The sequence below is a fragment of the Cheilinus undulatus genome, linkage group 13 (genome assembly GCF_018320785.1).
Source record: "Cheilinus undulatus linkage group 13, ASM1832078v1, whole genome shotgun sequence".
Lineage (NCBI taxonomy): Eukaryota > Metazoa > Chordata > Actinopteri > Labriformes > Labridae > Cheilinus > Cheilinus undulatus.
Genome location: NC_054877.1, coordinates 14,852,433 through 14,876,495, shown reverse-complemented (window position 1 = coordinate 14,876,495; position 24,063 = coordinate 14,852,433). Strand labels below are relative to the sequence as shown.

General features: G+C 39.7%; 1 protein-coding gene across 3 annotated transcripts in view; it reads left to right on the top strand.

Moving 5' to 3' along the window:
- LOC121519970 (piezo-type mechanosensitive ion channel component 2) overlaps positions 1-23,303 on the top strand; it is a 142,624-nt gene extending 119,321 nt beyond the window's left edge. For 2 of the 3 annotated variants that reach the window (XM_041803110.1, XM_041803109.1), the window contains 17 exons: positions 1,325-1,498; positions 4,167-4,901; positions 4,978-5,236; positions 7,065-7,244; positions 7,823-8,141; positions 10,581-10,713; positions 11,352-11,499; positions 11,580-11,791; positions 13,322-13,480; positions 14,924-15,071; positions 16,272-16,460; positions 16,981-17,070; positions 18,168-18,337; positions 18,986-19,102; positions 19,208-19,287; positions 20,242-20,455; positions 21,638-23,303. In XM_041803110.1, the coding sequence (XP_041659044.1) occupies positions 1,325-1,498; positions 4,167-4,901; positions 4,978-5,236; positions 7,065-7,244; positions 7,823-8,141; positions 10,581-10,713; positions 11,352-11,499; positions 11,580-11,791; positions 13,322-13,480; positions 14,924-15,071; positions 16,272-16,460; positions 16,981-17,070; positions 18,168-18,337; positions 18,986-19,102; positions 19,208-19,287; positions 20,242-20,455; positions 21,638-21,890 (3,580 nt within the window). In that variant the 3' untranslated portion in view covers positions 21,891-23,303. The remainder of the gene's footprint in view (positions 1-1,324; positions 1,499-4,166; positions 4,902-4,977; positions 5,237-7,064; positions 7,245-7,822; positions 8,142-10,580; positions 10,714-11,351; positions 11,500-11,579; positions 11,792-13,321; positions 13,481-14,923; positions 15,072-16,271; positions 16,461-16,980; positions 17,071-18,167; positions 18,338-18,985; positions 19,103-19,207; positions 19,288-20,241; positions 20,456-21,637) is intronic. The other variant, XM_041803111.1, reaches the window with a different exon arrangement.
- The last annotated feature ends 760 nt before the right edge of the window (positions 23,304-24,063 follow it).

The window sequence follows — 24,063 nt, the reverse complement described above, 5'->3', positions numbered from 1 at the left end:
AGCTGAACGGTGCTTTGCTTTAGCTTCATTAGCTTCAGCTAAAGGTAACATAGCTACACTAGCTACGTAATTGATTTTTTTTTTTTAGATTTATTTTTGGGCATTTTTGTGCCTTTATTAGATAGAGTAGGACAGTGGATGGAGTGGGAAACAGGGTCAAGTGTGGGGGAGAGACATGCGGTAAAAGGGCCTCAGGCCGGATTCCAACTCGGGCCGCCCGCGTACATGGGGAGCGCCTTTAACCACTAGGACACCTGCTCCCCTAGCTACGTAATTGATTTTAACTACATACGCTAATGCAGCTTCAGCAAGGTGAGCTTTAGCAAACATAGCTACATTACGTCCCTTCTTTTCTGACAGTGTCTCACAATAGTGGTCTACAAGAGGGGTGTCTGAGATCTGCAGTCCGCAGCCAGACCTCTCTTGATGTGTTGCATTAATTTAAAGCTTGCAAGCTACCATAACTAACCGTTTATTCAGAGAGGAGTTTAATTTATTTGACAGATGAGGTTGACTTTTAAACAAACTTTAATCTGTTTTCATGATCATGCATGAAAAAAATGATGGTGCAGGAGTCTAACACCATTGCTATGAAAGATCACTGCCATGCCATTCGTAAGACATGTCCAGTGACATTTCAATAGGAGGAACAACTAATAACAACTTAAAGAACAATATCACCTACTAAATTGTTATTATTACATTGATATTGGCCCTTAATTTAAGAATTGATGCATCTTCTTCATTTGTATTGACAAATTCCTTTGGAAGTAACTGAGAAATGTAACTGTGTTTGTGATTTATTGAACCTGTAAGGGTATCACAGGCTTTGACAGCAGAGGTTTGTTGCATTTATCGGCTACTGTGGCTGTAAGGAAAGAATGCTGTTAGGGGCTAAACACAGGATAAAAATACTGTAACACATTGTTGGAATTATCAACTTCCATACCCTAGATATGCTTTAAACATTTATTCTTTCACAAGCATATAAAATTAAAACTGATACCAGCTACCTGATCATTAGACCAAAAGTTGATTGTAGCACAGTGTGGTAGACATCTATGGCTCCTACAGGGTTCCCCTGTACTATCATGTTCTTATTGTCATACTAAGACTTTCACTCCCTTTTCTTTGCTGTATTTCATGTTTTTACCAACCATGTTAAAACAAGATGACCATTCTCCATCTTGTCATTTTTAACATTTGTTTTGATGCCTTTATGACACTGTCTGCAGGGAATCCCTTGTCATTGTAACCTTACATTAATCCCATCTCATCCATCTCATTACTCCTCATCTCATCTCTCATTCTTACCACCTCTCAGTGCCGTGACTGAGGCAACCACATTGTTTTCTCGCCAATCCACCCTGGAAGACCTGGACGGGATGCCAGAGTGCATTCCTAAAACCAGCGAGCGCGCCAGGCCCAAACTGCGTAAGATGTACGGCCTAGACGTGTCCAATTCTTCAATGGACAGCTGCAGCAGCTTCATGTCCAGGTGCCTGTCCTCAGCATCAACCAAACATTTATCATGAAGTACATTTACATGCACAAAGCACTGATATCTCACAAAATGATACATTTGGAATGAGGCCTGATTGCACAAGCAGAAAATGCTGTTTACACAATCTGTGGAAAAAATGGTGTGCATGTAAATGTTTTCACTGTCACTCACATTGCCATTATCATTGCTTCTCTTGACTTTTTTTTAATTATTTAAAAAACTGATTTTTTCCAAAGCTAGTCATTGTATAACTTTCTTTTTCTCCGACCTAGCTGAGTGAAAATACATGTGATTTTCTATTTTGAATACATGATTTTTGCCCAATTCTGTCATATTTTCACATTATTTTAATGAAATCAAAGTACAAAGTCAAATTCTGAACACTTTTTGCCCCTTTTCCAAAGAATCAGTGGCATTTATCTTGCATGTTCTTTCTCGTGCACATCCGATGGAAATATACAGTCAAAAGAAAGGTTGAAAATTAAATTTGACACTTAAAGCTGCCTGTATAAGTGTGGAAAACAAATTGCTTGATGTGACTTGCAATGGATCATTACTAGTGTCCAAAGTTCCCCTTTTCAAGGGTTTGTGGGGGTATTATTTTACTAAGACCAAGATTGCAGATGTGGGATCTTCTGTCCACTTCAACTCCCGTCTTCTCCTGATTGTGGAGAGTCAATGTGATCACATTTCCTGCCTTTTCTCCTGACTGTCATTCTGTTAGCTTCAGGATCCAGTTGTTTTGTTTTGTTTTTTCAACTTTATATGAACTTCCACCACAATACTTAACAGAGTTGTTGTACCTACATGCTCCATTGTGAGCACTGCAGTCAATATGCTGGGATGCCTTTTGATGTTCCGATGTGCAGGCTCAAACCAGAGGTGACCCTCCTTTGGAATTGGCAGCTCCAAATCTGTGGAAATCTCAGGATTGCTTACTTTAAAGAAAACTTGAAATTCTTGCTTAAAAGACACTTCTTTTTTAGCTTCTAATATTAATTGATCTCGTAATTTTGATGCTTATTAAGGCCTGAGCACTGACCTTGGAGTGAGGACCCTATTGTATCTGTAAACGTTATTATTATTCTGTCTGAATTGCTTATTTGGGGGCTTTAACGGGTTCCATTACTCACCAAATTAACAGAAAATAGTTCCTCAGTGGAAATTTTTGTATTTTGGTGAAATCGTCAGTTGCACAGGCTTCTCACGGTGGCCCCACATGTGTGATAGGGGACTGGGCAAGAGCTACAGCAGAAAAATTGGTACACATATGTATCATGATGAGAAAAAAGGTCTCTTAGGACCATCTTCTAAAATTTACAGAGAATGCACTACTCACAACTTAAGGTAAATTTTAGCTATTTCACAAATGGATTGGCTGCACATTTTAACAAACTAGTCTGACGGAATTTTTTTGCTCAAACTACACACGATTGAGATCAAAAGTTATCAGACTTGAGTTTTTGCCATCAGCTGTGACCATAGCCCAAACTTTGGTTATTTATTTCTACTTTTTTAAGCTGTTTTCTGCACAGTAATTCCGTATAACTTATTAGTGCTTATGTCAATTATCAACAAACTTCACATTAATCTTTAATACATGCACACATCAAAATCCTTATTTTGATCACAGTGCCCTCTATGGCCAACACGTTTCTTTGTAAGATTTTGTTTTGCTTTCCTACAACATTCTTTGAAAATTCAGCCCCTCAACAACTTTTCACCAAGGCTCTTTCATCTGCATATTCACCACAACCTCTCCTGCAAAAAAGCCTCTTGGTCTCATGCCAAAATCCCAACAGGAAGTCCATCAGCTTCATCTGAATTTCTAAAAAAAGGCTTTTTCAGATAATGTTAAGACTTTAACCTGTTGTAACTTTTGTATACACTGCTCTGTGGTCTTCATAGTTTTCTGCCATAACATTTATATTACACTGAACATGCCTACATGCAAAAATCTCATCATAGTGCCCCCTACTGGCAACAGGAAGTGACACAACTGAGACATTTCTTCACTCCTTTTAAGAAAGACGTCAATATTCCCCAGCAACACTGTCATATTCTATTCAAGGCTATCTCACAGGCGATGGTGAAAGAGCATATTCATATCTCACCACTTTCACAGAAAGTTGATTTAAGTCTCTTTTTAAACGTCCAATTTGCTTTACTTCACATGTATGCTCATGGTCTGTTTGGTCCATACATTTAAATGTTGATTTTATTGATCTGTTGTAGCACCACCTACTGGAGGAAACTAGTTACACATGTAACATCCCATCAGTCCTGCCCTCATCAGTTCGGCATTTTAGCATCCTGCTTTGGCATGCTGCCACCTACTGTTGATGAACAGTACTACCACATATACAAAATGCAATCTGCTCATTGTTTTACATTAAATGACAGTCCTGGGTGATCTGCTGCAGCAAACTGGGTGATTTACCAACAGCCAGCGGTGCAACCATTAAGTCATTCAGTGCTGCTTGCAGCCTTAGTTAATGCTTGCACTCCTATTTGTTATGGTTTTTTTTCTTACAATTTCTCTTTTGAGTGTTAAATTTTTACAACATTTTGGTCAACCCAGGTCATTTGTTAATATGTAATAAACATACACTTTTACTTGGCTTGAATGTCACAGTTTTGCTTTTTTTTTTTTCACCTGTAGTGAAGCGACCCAGTGCGTCATACTCTACTCCAGACAGGGCACCACAGACACCATAGAAGAAGTGGAGGATGAGCAGGATCAAGGGGAGGACAGGCAGCAGGTTCTCTGGGAGTCCCAACAGTTAGATGAGAGTGAAGGGGCTGAAGGAGGTCCCTGGAGTGATGGAGAACCCAGGGAGAGAGAAGGAGACGAGGAGGAGGAGGGGATTGGGAGACTGCCGAGTGAAGAGAGTGAGAGGGTCGAGGGTGATGAAGGACAAGAGGGTGAAGAGGTTGAAGAGGGTCAGGAGGGGCCGGAGGCTGAGGAAGGAGTAGAGGATCCGCTGGACCTGGAGAGCAAAGAGAGGGAAGAGGTTCACTGGGACTCTTTTGGCCCAGATGAAGGTCCCTCTCTCAGACAGGAGGAGGTGGACTCTGCTCCTTCAGGTCAGGAGAAAGACTTCATCACTGAGAGTGAGGATGGGGGAGGACAGCAGGACTTTATGCAGACAGATGGGAGAGTTGGACTGCTCTACACCCCGGACACTGATGCTTCTAAAATGTCTGACGCTGACGTTCCTCCCAGCTACAGCAAGGCGGTCAGCTTCGACCGGCTAGAGGTCAGCGAGGATGAGAGCGACATGGACCGTAGGAGGCGAATGGTGATGACGTCAGACAGCCGCTCAGACAGCAGGTCAGACCTCATGCTGCCCTCCATGACCACCGAGCTGACTGCCAGTGAACTTCTGCTCAACAAGTAAGTCCTAAAGCAAGCTACCAGTAAACCTGGATAAAAATCCAACATTTTAAGTTAATTCATCTGTGTGCTTCAGGATGTTTTATGACGAGGAGCTGGAGGAGTCCGATAAATTCTACCAGAGACAGCCTCTCATACTCCAGCTCTGCTACGCACTCTACAACATGTTGGTGGCTCACTCAGAGATGGTGTGCTACCTGGTCATCATCATCAACCACATGGTGTCGGCCTCCTGTGCCACTCTGGTCCTCCCTATCACCATCTTCCTGTGGGCCATGCTGTCAGTGCCTCGACCGAGCAAACGCTACTGGATGACTGCCATCGTCTACACCGAGGTACAGACAGATATGTCATTTACAGAGCACCAGCCTTTTCTGGTAATGAGTCATTGTCCAGCTCTAGGCATTGACGAGGTGGTGTGATGCTCCCCCGTAATCATCTCACTTGAGCTAAATTTTTCCTGTCCTTACTGATTTGACCATTCATCAACTTGAAACCCGGTGTTACACACTGATGGCCACTCTTGTAGCGAGGAGGAGACTCAGGCACAGTTAAAGAAGGTGGGGAAGGTCCCTTCCCCAGTGCGCTCCTCTCCCTTCTCCCCACTGTAGGCCCTCTTGTATCTGGAGATCACCTCACTACTTGTACCCTGTCTGTGACTCCTTTTGTCAGGGCATTTATGGCCATTGTCAGACCAGATAGAGCACTGATCAGTTATCTGCTCTGTGTGACCATGACATGCTGGTCCCACCTGTAGACTTGTTGAGAAGAGTCTGGCAGCATCTATCAGCTTGGAAGGGATTTGCTGGTATTTGCCAGTACAATGTTTTAGATTTTTTTTTTAAATCCACTTTATTCATTAACAAAGACGGGCAGTTATACGAAGTATGGCTATTGAATAATGAGATTGCACTTATGAGGATAAAAACACGTGGTTCACAGCCACACCCAGTGTTATATATTAAAGGTTAGGTGTTCATGCACAACTGCGTGTTGAAATTTTTGGCGAAATTGAACAGAACAACAGCCAATTCTTTATGTTCATTAACTGGGATGTATGGGGAACACTGCATGCCATGGTCAAGTGTGTTTGAATGGCAAAAAAGAGTTTGTGAAGGCAGGAAGGATGTCTCAGACAATGAATGTTCTGGGCATCCATGCACATCAAAAACTTCATTCATCATTTTGGAGGAGTGGATTCCAGAAGGGTCAATGGTGAATCAATACTATTCAAAAAAACTATTTAAAACTATTTAAAAAAGAGACCGCAGTTTTGGGAAAATGGTTTCATTCTTCATCAAGACATTACACCAGCTCACACTGTGCTCTCAGTAAAGCAGTTTCTGTCCCAAAAACAAATCACAGTGCTTGATCACCCTCCCTATTCACCTGATCTAGCACTCTTTGACATTTTCCCTTTTCTTAAGAAAGAGAGATCTACTGTACTGCTTTGATCATTGGAAGACCTGAATGCAGCGGTGTGGTGATGCAGAAGGGGAGGAGATGATTGAAGGAGAGACACTGAAAAATGTTTGTTCAACAAAACTTGTTACAGCATTAGTCTTGTTTTTTAATAGCCATACCTCCTATTAATAAAATAACCACATTTCAAACAGTTCAGGCATTTCATAAATAAAACAGGGAAAAGTCTAATGTGTAATCCAGGATTAGATTATGTATAGACCGGTTTTAGAAGTAGTTAAATGAACAGTAGCTTGCTTTAGCTTTATTAACATATCTAATGTGGCTTCATTAGCTCAGCTATGTTCTGCTTTAGAGTATTTTTTTGTGTATGATAAGCAGACTGTTCACTCTGCTCCGATTTTTCACTTTTACTTTTGGCTGCCTAATCCCTAACCTTGACTCTTTACTGGAAGTTTAGTGTGTATTTCCATTCTGACAGATGCAGCATCTCACTGTAGTGGTCTGCAAGAGGTGGCGTCTAAGATCTGTGGTCTGCAGCCAGACTGTCTTGGACTTTTTGGTTGAAGTATCACATAATAGATGGAATGAAATGTTTTTTGGCACTGGAATAGAAAAATACACTTGGAAATGTTTTATTTTTTCAGTGTTTGGGTTATATACCATGGTGTCTTTTATAATAACAGAGAAAGTAAGTACAGCCATGACAGCTCCACTCTTGTTCATTTTGTTTTCCTCCAGGCCACCATCGTCATCAAGTACTTCTTCCAGTTTGGCTTTTTCCCGTTTAACCAGAATAAAGTAGACAAAAATAAACCATATTACCCTCCCAACATCATCGGTGTGGAGAAGAAAGATGGTTACGTCCACTATGACCTGGTCCAGTTACTGGCTCTGTTCTTCCATAGATCCATTCTGAAGGTAAATGCAAACATATGATATTTGAATATTGTTAACCAGATGGCTCCAACATAACTCTCTACCTTTTTTCCTGCAGTTTTTCAATTTTTCTAACCACCAAGATCCAGCACCCTACTAAACTCCCATGTCTACATTCACACAGGAATTGTTCTCTGTGTGTAAAATGCTCATGTGCTTTATCATTGCAGCTTTTTTTGTTTACTTTAAGAATTGATGCCGTGTAGTTCTCATTTTCACAGCACATTGTATATTTACAAAATTATATCCACTGTGTATTTTGGATCTGTTTTCATAATAGTCCTTACTGCTAAAATAGTTTTGTGTTTGGAACTAATGATGGTGTGCTTTCACAATTTCAGTTGTATTGTGGTCTCCAATATCAGTACAATGACAACAAAGCTTCATATTCACATTCATTATTCTGTTGTAGGACAAACACTGAGGCTTTGATTACTGGAATATTTGAAAGAAATATTTTCATACAACACTAACTACTCTACAAGATGCTTATTTCATCTGCACATTAAAATGACTCTATCTTTACAAATCCCTGCTGTTTCTTTTTCTTTCCTTTCTAGTGTCATGGTCTGTGGGACGATGACGACCCGAAACTAAGGCGAGAGCAGTCCCGGTCCCAGTCCCGTCAGAGTGAGTCCGAGGATGAAGGAAAGGAAAAGGAGGGAAGTGAGAAGGGCTCTGAACCTGCATCCTCGCTCTTCAGTGATAGGAGAAGCTCCACTCACACCGTGAGATCCATGAACTTTGGGACCTCTATTGATTCGGGACAGGTTCAGGTCCACTACCCCCAACAGCAGACCTACCAGCGCCGCAAAAGCTCCAGCGGAGGATCGCACATTTCTCACCGATCACTGCACTCCTCTGCAAGGTCCAAAAGAGGTGAATGTCCGAGTTCATTTCATTCTCACTTTACTTATTGATTGTATACATATTTTAATAACTAAAAGAAAAAGTAGATGGGTGGAATTAAACCAAAAGACCCACCCGTACAGTCATGGGCGAAGGTATTGACACCCCTGGAATTTTTCCAGAAAATACTCTATTTCTCCCAGAAATTGTTGCAGTTACAAGTGTTTTGGTACACACATATTTATTTCCTTTATGTGCATTGGAACAACACAAAAAAGAAGAAAAAAGCCAAAATCGACACAATTTTACCCAAAATTTAAAAAATGGGCCAGACAAAATTATTGGCACCCTCAACTTAATATTTGGTTGCACACCCTTGGGACAAAATAACTGAACCAATGGTTTCCTTTAACCATCAACAAGCTTCTTACACCTCTCAACTGAAATTTTGGACCACTCTTCTTTTGCAAACTGCTCCAGATTTCTCAGATTTGAAGGGTGCCTTCTTGCAACAGCAATTTTGAGATCTATCTGTAGGTGTTCAATGGGTTATGATTCAGACTCATTGCTGGCGTCTTCAGAACTCTCCAGCTTTGTCTCCAACCATTTCTTGGTGCTTTTTGAGATATGTTTGGGGTCATTGTCCTGCTGGAACACCCATGACCTCTGACGCAGGCCCAGCTTTCTGACACTAGGCCCTACATTGCCACTCAAAATCTTTTGCTAGTCTCCAGATTTCATGATTCCTTGCACACAGTCAAGGCACCCAGTGCCAGAGGCAGCGAAACAACCCCAAAACATCCTTGAACCTCCACCATGTTTGACTGTAGGTACTGTGTTCTTTTCTTTGTAGGCCTCATTCTGTTTTCTGTAAACAGTAGAATGACGTGCTTTTCCAAAAAGCTCTACCTTAGTCTCATCTGTCCACAAAATGTTCTCCCAGAAGGATTGAAGCTTACTCAGGTACATTTTTGCAAACTCCAGTCTGGCTTTTTTATGTCTCTTTGTCAGCAGTGGGGTTCTCCTCGGTCTCCTGCCATAGCGCTTCATCTCATTCAGATGACGACGTATGGTCTGAGCTGACACTTTTGCACCCTGAGTCTGCAGGACAGCCTGAATTTGTGTGGAAGTTGACTGAGGATGTTTATCCACCAGTCCAACTATCCTGCGTTGCATTCTTTTGTCAGTGTTTCTCTTACGTCCACATTCAGGGTGATTAGCCACAGTTCCATGGGTTATAAACTTCTTGATTATATTACGCACAGTAGACAAAGGAATTTCAAGATCTCTGGAGATGGTCTTGTAACCTTGAGATTTTTCCTGTTTTTCTACAATTTTGCTTCTTAAGTCCGCAGACAATTCTGGGCTCTTCTTTCTCGTCTCCATGCTCGGTGTGACACACACAGGCACACAACACAAGGTTGAGTCAACTTTTAGACACTCTAACTGGCTTCAGGTGTGATTTCTATATTGCCAGCACCTGTTACTGCCACAGGTGCATTTAAATGAGCATCACATGCTTGAAAAAAAAATGATTTACCCACAGTTTTAAAAGGGTGCCAATAATTTTGTCAGGCCCATTTTTTGAAGTTTTGTGGAAAGTTATGTCAATCTGGCTTTATTTCTTCAGATTTGTGTTGTTCCAATGCACATAAAGAAAATGAACATGTGTGTACCAAAAACATTTGTAATTGCAACAATTTCTGACAACAATTTCCCTGAAAAAATTCCAGGGGTGCCAATACTTTCGTCCATGACTGTATAAACAAAAATAGATTTATTTGCATACTAAAATCACAAGCACAATCTGCATTTTCTTGACTGTTGTCACATTTTTATCTTACAGTCTGCAAAAAACCATGCACATAACTCACTAATGTTACTGGTTGGAAAGTGAAGATGCAATGGGGTTTTAAAATTTATTGAAAGAGGCCTTGAATAAGGTCCTAAAAAGTTTTATTTTATGTCAGATTTTCTGTTTATACCCTGTATTATTTACCAAGCAATATCCCAAGAATAAGTGTAATTTCTAGCATTACCTAGAGATATTTGTATTGTTTGTTTCTCTGTTCCCACAACACCACTGTGTGTAATCTTTATTTTAGGCATAATGAAGTAACAAGTCATATTTCTCTACCCAAACTCCCACCATGTCCTCCAATTTGTGCTGTTGTGCTTTTAAACATCTTATGAATAATCATGTTCGAGTTTATTTTCTATTTCCTACTTTTGAATGGACAACTACTTCAAAACATGACTAATACAGTCTAATAATAATTTCAGAGATTCTCAAATATGCTTACTAATTACTTTCATAGAGTAACTATCATAAAGAAGCCCAAAAAAGTAATTTTTCCTGTGTTATCTAGTCTTGACCCTAGGCCTCCTTTGTTGTGGATCTGAAGCTGTCATTGGCTCATTGCCTTGTCACGCTTTATTTACAACTCGACATTTTAATTCTTTCCACAGGAAGCACAGCTTCCCACAACAGCAGCCGTAAGGAGGGCAGCATGGCCAGCGTGCACCAGAAGACACGTAAACAGATGATCATGGAGAAGCTGAGGGAGCAGCTCTTCAAAGGAAAAGCTTTCCTCTTGAAGCGGTACGATGACACACTGAGGGTTTATAATAAGTTGTGTCTTTCTTTTGCCTCCTCGTCTCCACCCACAGATGCTTACGGGTAAACCATTATGACAACAATTATGTGAAAGAGTGTGTCTAAACTGATGAGAACACAGACAACAGCAGTAATCATGAAGTATCTTACAGCATTTGTAGAAGATGCACTGTTGGAAATTATGTGTGATGCAAACCACTAAGAGGTCTAAATTTAGAGCTTTAATTGCAGCGTTTCCATTAGTAGACTATTTTTGTAAGAACTGGAATTGTTTTTCTAAATTTAATCTCAGTGAAACCAGTGATGTCTCGGATATTGTGACCAGAAGAGAACACCAAGAAGATATTTATTTTAATTTATCTCAAAAAGTTGCATCAAATAAATTGACACATTTTTGTATAACCTTCATATTTTATCTACCAAAATGCTAATCATGAGGAGAAAATCTGACAACAGCTTGTTTCAACACACATTTTCTGAAAGGTGGAGAAATAGAGGGAGGGAGGGAATGAATTTTTCTGGTAAATGTTTGTTAGAAAAGCTTGAAAAAGTGATTTTTGCATAATATGTCCCCTTTAACACAATCTAGAGTGTTTTTTTTTTTTCTATTTATGTTTTTGTAGGTTCATGGAGATCTACCTTCCCATGAGGCAATTCTTCTATAACCTGATCCATCCAGAGTACAGTGCAGTCACAGACGTCTACGTGATGATGTTTCTCGCTGACACAGTCGACTTCATCATCATCGTGTTTGGATTCTGGGCCTTTGGTGTAAGCTTTATTCTTTTCTCCAAATCTAAAAGAAATGTGTCTCCTACAGCATTAACATTTATGCTGTTTTTCCCTTAAAGAAACATTCAGCTGCAGACATCACGTCGTCTCTGTCAGAGGATCAGGTGCCGGGACCTTTTCTGGTCATGGTGCTGATCCAGTTTGGGACCATGGTGGTGGACCGGGCCCTCTACCTCAGGAAGTCTGTCATGGGAAAAGTCATCTTCCAGGTCATCCTACTCTTTGGCATCCACTTCTGGATGTTTTTTATCCTGCCAGGAGTTACAGAGAAGTAAGGAATGGATCTTATTTTACAGAGTTTATAAGTATTTGATGAAACTTGTTTAAAAAGTTCATCATTGCTGTACTCTCAAACTTCTCTTAGCGATTGTCAAAATATGTCAAAATTTCCACACTACCGTACATTTGATATTAGCCACATTCATCTAGCTAGTCCAGACAAATATCTTATTTTCAGATTTACATGACAAGCAAGAAATAAGGCCTGAATTGATTTTCACTGGTGAAAATAGCTGGTAGACAGCTACCAGCACCAACAGGAACAAGACTTGCACATGCTCAAAAACCCACCAAAATGTGCTGAAATTTGGCTGATTTTCATTTAAAAAAAACTGGTCCAAGGGATTTTATCTAATTGACTCCAGATTTTTTTTTTCTCATTTAAGATGGGTTTTAGATCAAATGTTATCAAAGCTTGAGTTTCTGTCATAGGGTGAGGCCATGGTCAGGACTCAAAAGTTTGACAATATTTTGGCAGCGTGCAAAAAAAAATCAATAAAACTGCAGAGCTCATACTATTAATCACAAACTTCACAGCTCCATGGCTGCTGCTCTCCTTGTGACACACCTGACGTGAACTAAAGTAGGGGGGTCCATTTATTAATGTGTTTGGCTTTAATTTTCACCTGTTTTATCTAAAAGTAGACACCATGATACTTGAACTTATTCAACTGGGGCGAATGCTCTCCCCACCTGGAGGATGGTGGATGGGAAACCATGACTTTAGATTTGGAGGAGCTGACCCTCATCCCAGTCACTTGGCACTCTGCAAACCACCCCAATGCCTGCTGGAGGCCTCCTTCATAAGTAATTAGAGTGAGACATGAGATAACTGGTGGATTCATGCAGCATCAGCAGTATTGCAAGTGTTGTACCAGGTTGTCATTGTGAAGTGGGAGCTGAGCTTGAAGGCAAAGCTTTTGATTTACCAGTCAGTCTACACCCCAACTACTACCTGTAGTCATGAACATTAAATAATGAAAGAAAGAATAACATTACTGATACAAGTAGCAGAAACGAGACTCCTCGGGAGGGAGGATTTCTCAGAGGTGGTTTTAAGGGTCTTTTAGGCTTGTCCACTGGGGAGGAGATCCTGGACAAACTCAGACCCAGAACCTGCTGGAGAGAGTTTATAACCCATCTGGACTGGAAACACACAAAATCCCCCAGGAGGAGTTCCAAAAAGTTGCTGGGGAATGGGATGTCTGGGTGGGAAGAAGTTTTATGGATGTAGGATGGTTGGAGATCTTAGAATAGGTCGTCTGGACCTATTAGGTGAATGTGGCTTTTAATCAACGTAAGAAAGTTTTTTTACAAGAAGATATACGTATACACTAGTTAAGGTTTCATTTTTTGCAGTGCAAGCTGGATTATTATGGTCACATAGTTGCTTTTTCTATTTATTTGTTGTTGCTGTTGTTTGCAACCCCTGAAAAATGATATTTAAGATTTTTGTGCTGCAAATAATAAAAACAAAGCTACTTCATCCTTAACCTTCCCACTGCTTGAATCTTCTCTGCAGGCGTTTCAGTGAGAACAAAGTGGCTCAGATGTGGTATTTTGTCAAGTGCATTTACTTCGCCCTGTCGGCCTATCAGATCCGCTGTGGTTATCCCACTCGAGTTTTGGGAAACTTCCTCACAAAGAGCTACAATTATATGAACCTCTTCCTGTTTCAAGGGTGAGTTATTTCTGGAGTGAATCTTTTCTTTCAGCTGGACTAACAGGTCCTGGCCACATTAGAGGTTTCAAATTAGATAGTGTTGTAAGATGAGGAGACCAGTGAAATGACTCCATCTAGTATTTATCAGGTTATGAAAGAAATAGAAATTAGTACATATTCTTCTACGCTTCTTTATGACCTACAAAAGCAATACAATTTTTTTGTGATAAAATCAGTGTTTCTGATTAAGAATTTTTTACACTTTTAACGGTTTATGGAGGGTTTGTGATGGAGTAAAAATAAATGTGTTGCAGCAGGATTTAAAAAATGGCATTTTTTTATATTTTCTACACCTAACATTCTCACTGAGTGATAGATTGGACTGTTAAAAGACAGCAGGATGATCAGAAAGCAGTTCATACACTTGTATAGGACAATATTAACAAAGAGATACGAGGTACTACTTTGTCTGTAAGGGGCAACAAAATCAGCACAAAATGTAAGTTCCTCACAGGAGCTTTAAAAAGAACATCATTTCTAATCATAAGTGTTCATTTTGTGGGGCTCTTGTTGGGCATGCCAATATTTCCAATAGCTCTTTAGTGTTATATGAAGTAATAGAAGGAGAAGTCATTTAAATGCTAAATATTTTCTTTTCCAGCAAGACACGAATTTGCATGTGGTACTTTGTGTTATCTAAATAGTATATCTATTGAGGTTTTCTTCCAGGATATAATTTTTGTAGAACTGTTTAATGAATAGCGATTAAATGAGGCCCATCATTACTGCATCACTTAAGCTCACTGCCAGCTCAAAAGTAATCTGCACCATGTGACATCAAACTGTATTCATAAACACAGTCTGGCAGTTACCTTAATGAAATAACCACACAGCAAACATTACAGACTAAGCAATATTTCATAAATAGAATAGCATAAATAGCTAAAGCTAGCATAGCTATGTTAGGTAGGCAATTAATGTTACTGCATTAGTCAATATAACTAAGTTCGCTTTAACAACATGTTGTCTTGGGTGGCCAAAAGTTCTTATTTTAATTTCAAAATGAAAGCAGCTCTGCATCCAAACAGAACGTCAATTACTTGTCGTTTGTAGTCAGCACAAAAATAAAACAAAACGTTTTAAATGCATATAATGGAAATTCAAAGTGCAACTAAAAGGGGAATTAATCACGATGTACAGAAATGCTTAAGATGAATTGCGATTTTAGAATATGAATCCTTTACAGCCCAAAATTGAAATAAAAACCATTTTTGTTGTGGTTGCATTTTGAAACATAAAAATTAGACTACAATTTGTAGGTTAAAGCCTAAGCTTATTCAGCATGCCATTCAGCTTGACAAAATCTGAAAATCCTGAGCATAATCTCCTGAATAAAGGTGAAACAGAGTCTATTAAGTCTTCATTTTTTTATAAAACACGTGAATTTTGTGTTGTTTCTAGTTTCCGCCTGGTGCCATTCCTGACAGAGCTGCGAGCAGTGATGGACTGGGTTTGGACAGACACCTCGCTGTCTCTGTCCAGCTGGATCTGTGTGGAGGACATCTACGCTCACATCTTCATTCTGAAATGCTGGAGAGAGTCTGAGAAGGTGTTTATCAAATGTGGCAGCAGGAATCAGTCTTACAGCCAAACACTGTCATGTTGGAATCCAAGCTGAGATTTACTTTGTGATTTATTGAAGTAGATCGTTTGAGAAGCTTCAGCTCAGATCAGGAGATCATGATCAGAAATAACTGTATAATGGATAACTATTGTATAATACCATAATGATAGTGATAAACGTAATTGAAAAAATCTTAGATAACTAAATGTGGGTGTCTCTGGCACATATTTTGCCAACTGATGCAATAAATCAGCACAAAGGCATGAATACTAGATATGCTGCAACTGCTATGTGTTTAGCCTGTTCTCAGCTTTGAAACTTCAGCTTTATTAAATGTTTTGTAATAAGTCCAGTCAGGACCACTTTGTCAGCAAAGTCACATGATTTGCACTTATAAGTATTCGTCTTTATTAGCAATGTGCTTTTATTGCTGTTATTTATATTTGGCAGTGTGGCTCATTGGGATTTCCCTGCCCCTCCACGAAGGCTGTTATAAATCAGGAACAGCACATATTTCTTAATTTCCCGTGTTGTTAAGAAAAGGCTGAGGCAGGAAGAGAAGCATTAATAAACACAGAGCAGAACAGGAATCAGTGACAACAGAATTACATTGATTAAGTTGTATGTAGCATAAAGGAGGAGCTGGGGTGGAGGAGGGTTGCAAAAAGCAGCTTGTAGAGGGAGCAGCAAAGTGTAACCAGGCTAGAGCAATTTAAATATGGCAGCACTTAAGTGCACTTAGCTAAAAGCGGGCCAAGAGCTGGCCATCAGCTGATGAGGGCTTGAATGAGATTAGCTGATCTATTATATGGCAGGGCTTGACACCATGGCCTGCCTGAAGTAATGCTATAGTATATGCAGATGTTTGCAGGTCAGGTTTTTTACTTTTGGTGTCCTAACCCTTACCTTAACCCTTGATCTAACATAACCAAAACTTTAATCATATTTTGAGCTGAAAGTTTTGGCGTCCATTTCCGTTCTGACTTCCGTTCATCTCACAGTGACGGTCTGAGAGCTATGGTCTGCAGCCTGACCTCTCTCAAATTCTCACTCATATAAGGGCCAGCCTTTAAGCTTAAATGTCAGTGTCTGACAAATTGGAGCAGAGTGCATATTTATGAACTGTACCAACAGAAACATTTGCGCTGAATTTAGGTCTAATAATGTGTCACTGTCTTGTTGCAGAGGTACCCCCAGCCGAGAGGTCAAAAGAAGAAGAAGGTGGTGAAGTACGGGATGGGAGGGATGATTGTAGTGCTGCTGATCTGTATCGTCTGGTTCCCGCTTCTCTTCATGTCCCTCGTTAAATCTGTAGCCGGAGTCGTCAATGCTCCACTGGATGTCTCTTTTGAAATCACCCTGGCTGGATTTCAGGTAGGGCCACACTTTCTTCAATTTCAGCCAAAATAAAACAGCCTGGTTCATGTCTAAGAAGCAAAGACTAGAAAACATGTCTATCCAAAACCGGATCCTTAAGAAATTATATTAAATTAAGGATACTTTCTTTTGTGCTTGTGTTAAATCAGTGGTTCCCAACCTATTTAACCCCTTCTTTTGTCTAAGAAAAGCTAAGCCCTTCAAGAACCCACACCAAAAGTGATGGATTGTCAAGAATTAAACTAAATTTTAGTGCCCCCCCCGGGTAAATTCCCAACAGAATGGGCATATAAACATTAGTTCTTAGCAAAAGACCTCTGTCTAAACTTTTAAGTAAGGAAGTTATGATTTAAGTTTATATATGTTAATCAGACCCCAGTGTGTAAGAGAAGCCAAATGCTGATTGTCTTGAACAGCTCAAACCAATTTTGAAAACAGAACGTATTTTTTACAACAAACTGATGGAAAAAAGTAATCTGACCTTTGCCAACTCACGAAAATTATTCTCTCCTTTCAGCCCATCTTCACCATGAGCGCTCAACAAAAACAGCTGCAGATTGTGAATGAGGCGAAATTTATTGATTTTGTGCACAAATACAGCAAACCTGTAAGTAGAAGAAATACATTATTACTCCATAAGTCAAGTACTCTTTATTTATCAAGTACAACTAAAATCTACACACTCTGAAAAGAAATGTGGAGACTGTAGCTGTGATTACACTTCAGCAGATGACTTTTTACCTTGTCAGATTACCCTGAAGATTTGGTTTGTGGCTCCAGCCCCCTGCAACCCTGAAAGGGGATAATTGGTGTTGAAATGGATGGATGGAGGTTGATTTATAAAAAAGCATTGGCTAAAAACATACAGATTTTAGCTAGGTTGTCATTGTGTGAGTTGCCATTTCGTTATTAAAACAAGAGCAAGGATCCACACTGAAAAGATGTTTTTGCTCTTCTCCTGACCTGCTTTGGTACGAGTTTATGATCGTTACAGGTGGGGTTAAGTTGTACTGTAAGCCAGTGCACGAGGTATGGCTATTAAATAATGAGACTGCGCTTATGAGGATAAAACTCTGTCATTTAAAGTCACACTGATTGTTGTATTGTTGTGTATTAAACCACTAAGTTTCCAATAAGTGACATCTTTAGTGTGCTGCTAGCTACTTAAAATGTTTTTGCTAAGCCGTCGGAAAATGATTAGCTTAAAAGTTGGGCAATGCATGTACTTAACATCTTTGGTTAAATTGAACAAAACAGCAGCCGAATGTTTTGACACATGAACTGAGATGTATGGGGAACACGGCATGTCACGTTCACGTGTGTTTGGATGGCACAAAAGATTTTGTGAAGGCAGAGAGGATGTCCACGACGATGAACGTTCTGCGCACCCATGCATAATTTGAACAAACCGTATGAAATGATTGATGACTCAGTTAAAGAATTATATCAAGCAGAAATGGTCTCCATTGATAAAGACACAGTTCAGCTAATTTTGCATGAAAATTTGAACATGACAAAAGTGTGCCAAAATTGTCCCAAAACTTCTGACTCCTGATCAAATGGAAAAATGCAAGCAAATTTGAGGAGATGTTTTGGAACAAACTGAAGGAAAACTAATATTTTTTGAAGTAGTGATTATGTACGATGAAACTTTCAAGTCTTTCATGTTGTGTCTCTCTCTGTGGATTTTTATCCGGTGGTTAGGAAGCTATAGAGTGGCTGGAGGGCTACACAGCAGCTGATCTGATCATCGCAGAGCTGAAAGGCAGCTCCAACTCACTGTGGACCATCAGTCCACCCAGCAGAGAAAGTCTGATTGACATGTTAGGCAGTGATGAGGAGTTTCCTATCACTGTGTCTTGGTCTGTGCAAAGGTAATCAAGCAAGTATCATACTTTTGTTGCATCATTCCACATAATATCGCATGTGTATGTTTTAGTGACATTTATTTTAAAGTTAACCAAATATAGTCTACATTTGGTAATACATCCACAGGTGAAATTTTACAAAGGTTAGGATTAATTGATGTCATTATCTTTTGTTATTCACACAAGACAATGAAACAAAATAACCCAATAATAATCCAATAATAATAATAGTTAATATAACCCCAAGTTTATCGTGATTCTTCCATACATACTACAGTGCTGTTAAAAAGTATTTTCCCCTTCCTGATTTCCTTTTTTTTTTTTTTGCATATTAGTCACACTTAAAATTTCAGATCATCAAACAAACTTTTATTTCAGACAAAGATAAACAGAGTAAATACAGAATGCAGTTTTTAAATGATGACTTCCTTTATTAAGGAAAAAAAGCCATCCAAACCTACCTGGCCCTGTGTGAAAAAGGCTTTTAAAAGGCTTGTTTGAACAGCTTTGCTCTTACAAATTGACCGCCATGTGCAGCATATGAGCAGGAAAAATGAATATTAGAATAAAATATATGCTTATTGTCAGCTACAGTTGATTTGTGTAAATAAAAATATAACTCATGCTTTCTGTGTGATCTTATTGTGACCTCAGAAACCTCACTCTTGGTGCCAAGGCTGAAACGGCGTCCGGAAAACGGGTGACCCACCTTGAAAAAAAAACAAAGGAAGAGCTGATAAAGCTCCTCAGAGGGAATGAGAGCAATTCTGTGTAAGTACATCATCTGCTGACTGTCATCTCTGGACTTTGTCTCTGAAGTGTGTGACGATAAGGGTAATCAGGGAATATGAAGAAACCATCTCTCTTCCTCTGCAGGATCCTGGAAGACATCTTCCCCCGTTTCATTCGAGCCCCAAGTGACTCTGATGCCAAGCCTGTTGAGCTGCTTAATAAAGGTAAACATCATCTTTATCCAAAAAACAGGTCAAAATGAAAACCGGTTGACATTTGCATAGTTAAATAGATAAAAAGAAAAACATATGCTATTTGCATAGCAGTATTTGTATATTTATTTAAATTTGGGGTATTTACTTGAACTTTTGGAAAATTTTCTGAAAAGTGGAGAAAGAGGGGAGGGAGGGAATGGATTTTTCTGCTACTTTAGGGGACTGTGGACAGGCCAGGCACATGTTTTTGTTAGACAAGCCATAAAAACTGATTTTTGCATGTCCCCTTTAAAACAAGAGCAAGGATCCACACTGAATTCAAACAGCCCTTATCATGGTCGACACTAAAATGCTTCCAGGTCATTTCACTCAGTTAGGCAACTTCCTAAGAAAAAAATGACTTTTTGAACAAACCCCCCATCTCACCTCCAGAGATAAGAGAGCGTCTTTCTGGGTTTTCTTGGGTGGTTTTTCCAATGTGAGAATCTCCATGAGCATATCAGATTTTTCCAGTTTATAAATTCAAAGTATAACCAGATTATAAGTATAACCACACTAAGCAATACATAACATCCCTGAGCACGTTTGACTCCATACAGTTCCTTTTTCCCAGATGTGGGTGCTTCAGCACAGTATGGTTGCACAAGTATGTGGAAATGTCATATAATCTAAGCAATCATTTCTCTCAACAATCATCCAGCAGTGGTAGAAGGCCGCATCTGACCAAAACAAGTCAAAATAATCCACACAGGGAGTGAAATTGTTGTCATGCTCTCTGTATTGTTCCCCACTGTATACTCTCAGAGTGCATCAGGGTAGTACGGGGCACCGGGGCCTGGTACGAGAGTGCCAAAATCAACACAAATGGAAACTTCTTGGCAGGAGCCTAAAGGATTGTTTGATGTTTAACATTTTTTTGTTTTACTGTGAAATAATATTTTTCCATTGTTTACATCTTCGCAGGCGAGGATCAAACAAAGATGTATAACATCACCTTGACCCTGATGCGAACTCAGAATGTCTCAGGTCAAGTCCAGGAATGGTGGAAGGTCAACCAGACGGAGCTGGGCCCCATATCGATAAGGAGTGAAAAAAACATGTATGCAGAAGGTCTGGAGGTCTATGTGTTCAGTGACCAAGTCAGCCCGCCCAGTTTGGGCTTCCTAGCCGGATACGGGTACGTGTGACTGGTGTGGATAAAAAGTTTAAAGTTTTAGGATTTTTTTACTACATAGAACATGATGGAAAGGTTTTCATATTTCATGAACTTTCATTTAAACTGTGAACAGCATGTAAACACATACAGGTTTTGTGATTGTTGATTAAGCACTGACTGAACCTGAACTGGGAAGTGGGAAAAAAAATAGTGTTATAATCTTACACAAGCAAAAAAGAAATGTTTTAGTCCAGAGCAACATAGATGTTAGAGTGAGAACAACATAAGCAAGGAATATCTATTCTTTTACACTGTACCAAAGACGATGACCTAAGAAAAATACTAAACATGAAAGAGAACATATCAGAAAAACCCACTGTTTAGTATTTTTGCATATATTTGGCTAGTGAGGTAATCAACCTAACTGAAGGTGAACTAAGCCAATTCAGTCTTTTTTTGTGGTGTGTCAATGCCAGAAAACATGTCACATAAGAATAGTAAGAATAGGAATAATGCTAAATTTTATCCAAGAAACAAATCCTTAAGATAAAAAAGCACAATGGGCAGACAAGAAGAGCATTACATTTAAAGCTGTTACAATAGTGTGGTCACACCCAAGGCTGCTCATAAGGGGGGCTAAAGGGGAGAGCTTTCTGGGGCCCAGCTAAATGGGGGGCCCCATGGTGGTCAGCAAAATCATGGTCCATTGTAGTAGGACTTTCTCCTGCTTCCTAAAGCAGGATTAGCTTTCTTAGGAAACGGTAACAGTAGTTACATACATGCAAAAAATGGGCAACAAGTTTTAAATATGGGTTAGAAGTAAAAGAAGTGGCAAAATTTAATTTAAAGTGGTTAAAAAGTTGTGAAAATGGGTTGAAAGTGTCCAGAAAACATGGTAAATATGGATTACTGTAGCAAAAAGTGGGTGGAAAACATGAAGATTGGGTTGAAAGTACCAGACATGGGCTAAGAGATAAAAAGCAGAAAGAAGTGACAAAAATTGATAAAAAAAAAAAACAGCAAAAAAGTGGTGAAAATGTGTTAAAAATCTGCACAATTGAACAACTTCAACATCAAACCCTATGCTTGACAACATTTTCAGTGACAAAATAAGGGAACTGTTAGCCAGGACTTTCAACTGTCATGAATTTTTGCAAGCAAAACCACACATCCTCTAACTATGTGCCCTTATTTCCTGTCCAGGATCATGGGTCTGTACGCCTCTGTGGTTCTCGTCATTGGCAAGTTTGTGCGTGAGTTCTTCAGCGGCATCTCCCACACCATCATGTTCGAAGAGCTGCCCAACGTGGACCGAATCCTCAAACTTTGCACGGACATCTTCCTGGTCCGAGAGACGGGTGAGCTGGACCTGGAGGAGGACATGTATGCCAAACTCATCTTCCTCTACCGCTCACCAGAGACTATGATAAAATGGACCCGGGAGAAAACTCAGTGAAACTCCTAGAGGGGAGACAAACTAATGAAAACCAGGCGGGGGCTTTTCATGCAAGAGCTCTGCTGGTGTGAGGAGCAGCCTGTTCACCTGTTGATGGAGCAAAAAAGCAGCTGAGGACCAAGTTTGTCCTCTTTATCTGAGCTCTGATGGTAGTGAGACATCTTTAGCTCCATGTGAATACACTTTTTTGACATATGAACTGGTATTTTATACTACTTACTGATTAAAAACAGCCACAGATGCAATCATAATATGGATAGTTGAGGACAAGTTTGCCGGGGCTCAGTTTGGCATTTCGTGAATAAAACAAGCAGCTGGTGTTCAGTTGCAGAACATCAAACCTTTTTGGACAATTTTCCTATCGTATAAAGAGTCCTATCCCTTAGGTAGAGGTAGGTTTTTACACTCAGATGTCCTCATTGCTCTTTTCAATCATTTTTCACAACGGCACGGCTGGAGAGGAGAAGCTCAAACTGGCTGCAACATTAATCTTTAAGGGCTTCCCGTCTACAATGCACGATAATGACCACATGAGCACAATCTCATCATCCTCTCCAACTGGAACCTTCAGACTGTGGGACTGTGCAATAAGAAGCTTTCACCGCTCCAAAGCAAGGATGAAGATCGACGTAAGAGGCGGATTCTGCTCTTTTTAAAACATCAGAGGCCACACAGCACAGAAAACATTATCGGACAATCTTTCCTTGCCTTATTTTGTTTTTATGAGACAAACTGAAACTCTAAACGACTACATATCTTTCTCAGGAAGAGCTGTTTCACAGATATCCAGTGTATGAGTCATATGTTACCACATGTAGGTTTCGATGGATCTAAAAGAGATTGTAGAAAAGAAAAAAACTATTTAAATGGCATGATTTTATGTGGATAGTGTTCAGATGGACTGATATGAAGTATGTTAACTGCACAGGCTGTATTAAGTGAGAAAATGCATCGCTGTGGATCGTTTTCCGCAAAGGATTGAGATTTAAAAAGCAGATCCTCCATGTGAATCATCTACAGGTTGGCTGAGTCGAGACACAGCGGAGCTCAGCAGAGGGCTGAAACAGGGTAACGTGCACAAGGTGGAAGACATGCACATCACTCGAAAACCTCTCGCTGTTTCTAACTCATGAACTCTGTGGCGCCAACAACCGCACGCACATCAGTCATGAAGGAAGAAGCGAGCAGACACACAAAAAGATTTTTTCAAATGAAGGGCTGAACCACAAAGTCCTTCTGTCCAAACTATGCATTAGAGGACATTGTAGCATGAAAGAAAAACTTCATTATTGTCATGATTTTCAATACATGTACATACAAAGATTAAGGGGATCAGGTCAGGGGGAATGAAATGTGAAATTGTTCCTGTATGTTGAGGCAATGTGGTCTGATGGAGGTCCAGAGAGCTGCAAATAAAACGTCTGGAAAGGTGTGGAGTTTTCATTTTCAGATATTTCTTCTTTTTCTAGGAGCATCTGTGTTTCTGCTGGGTTTGATGGAAAACAGATGACTGAACCAAGATGGCCTCAAATAATAACCAAACCCTGCTGCGCTTACTCTGTTTACAGTATTTTGGTGGCAGGGCCAGATCAGATATCTAACCAAGGGGTCTGTGTTCCTGGCCCAAGTTTGGTTGGATGGATGCAAGATTCTCTTTTTTGCTGTTGTTTGGACACTACATAGAGCAGCATCTCTGTATAGAATAGTTTGGATAGTTGGATAGTTGGAAAAGCTAAACTTATTACTACTGCTGCTACTTCTACTACTACTGCTACAACTGATGATTGAATAAGAACTTACTTAAATAATAGAATATTCGTCTTTTCTAAAGTGACTGACCTTATTTTACTAGTCTCATAATTATTGAAATGGGGATCACCTGAGCGCAGTTAATGTGTCTCAAGTGATTGTAGTGTAAAGACACCTGTGTCTGGAAGATCCAGTCACTGGTTAATCAGTATTCCTGGCTGCCATTACACCATAAAGACATAAGAACACTCCAAGCAACTCAGAGAAAAGGTAACTGAAAAGTATAAGTCAGGAATGGATACAAAAACATCCAAGGTACTGAAGTTCCCCCTGAGTTCAGCAAAATCCATAATTAAAAAATAAAAAAGAATATGGCATGTGTAAATTTGCCTAGATCAGGCCGTATGCACAAAACTGAGTGACT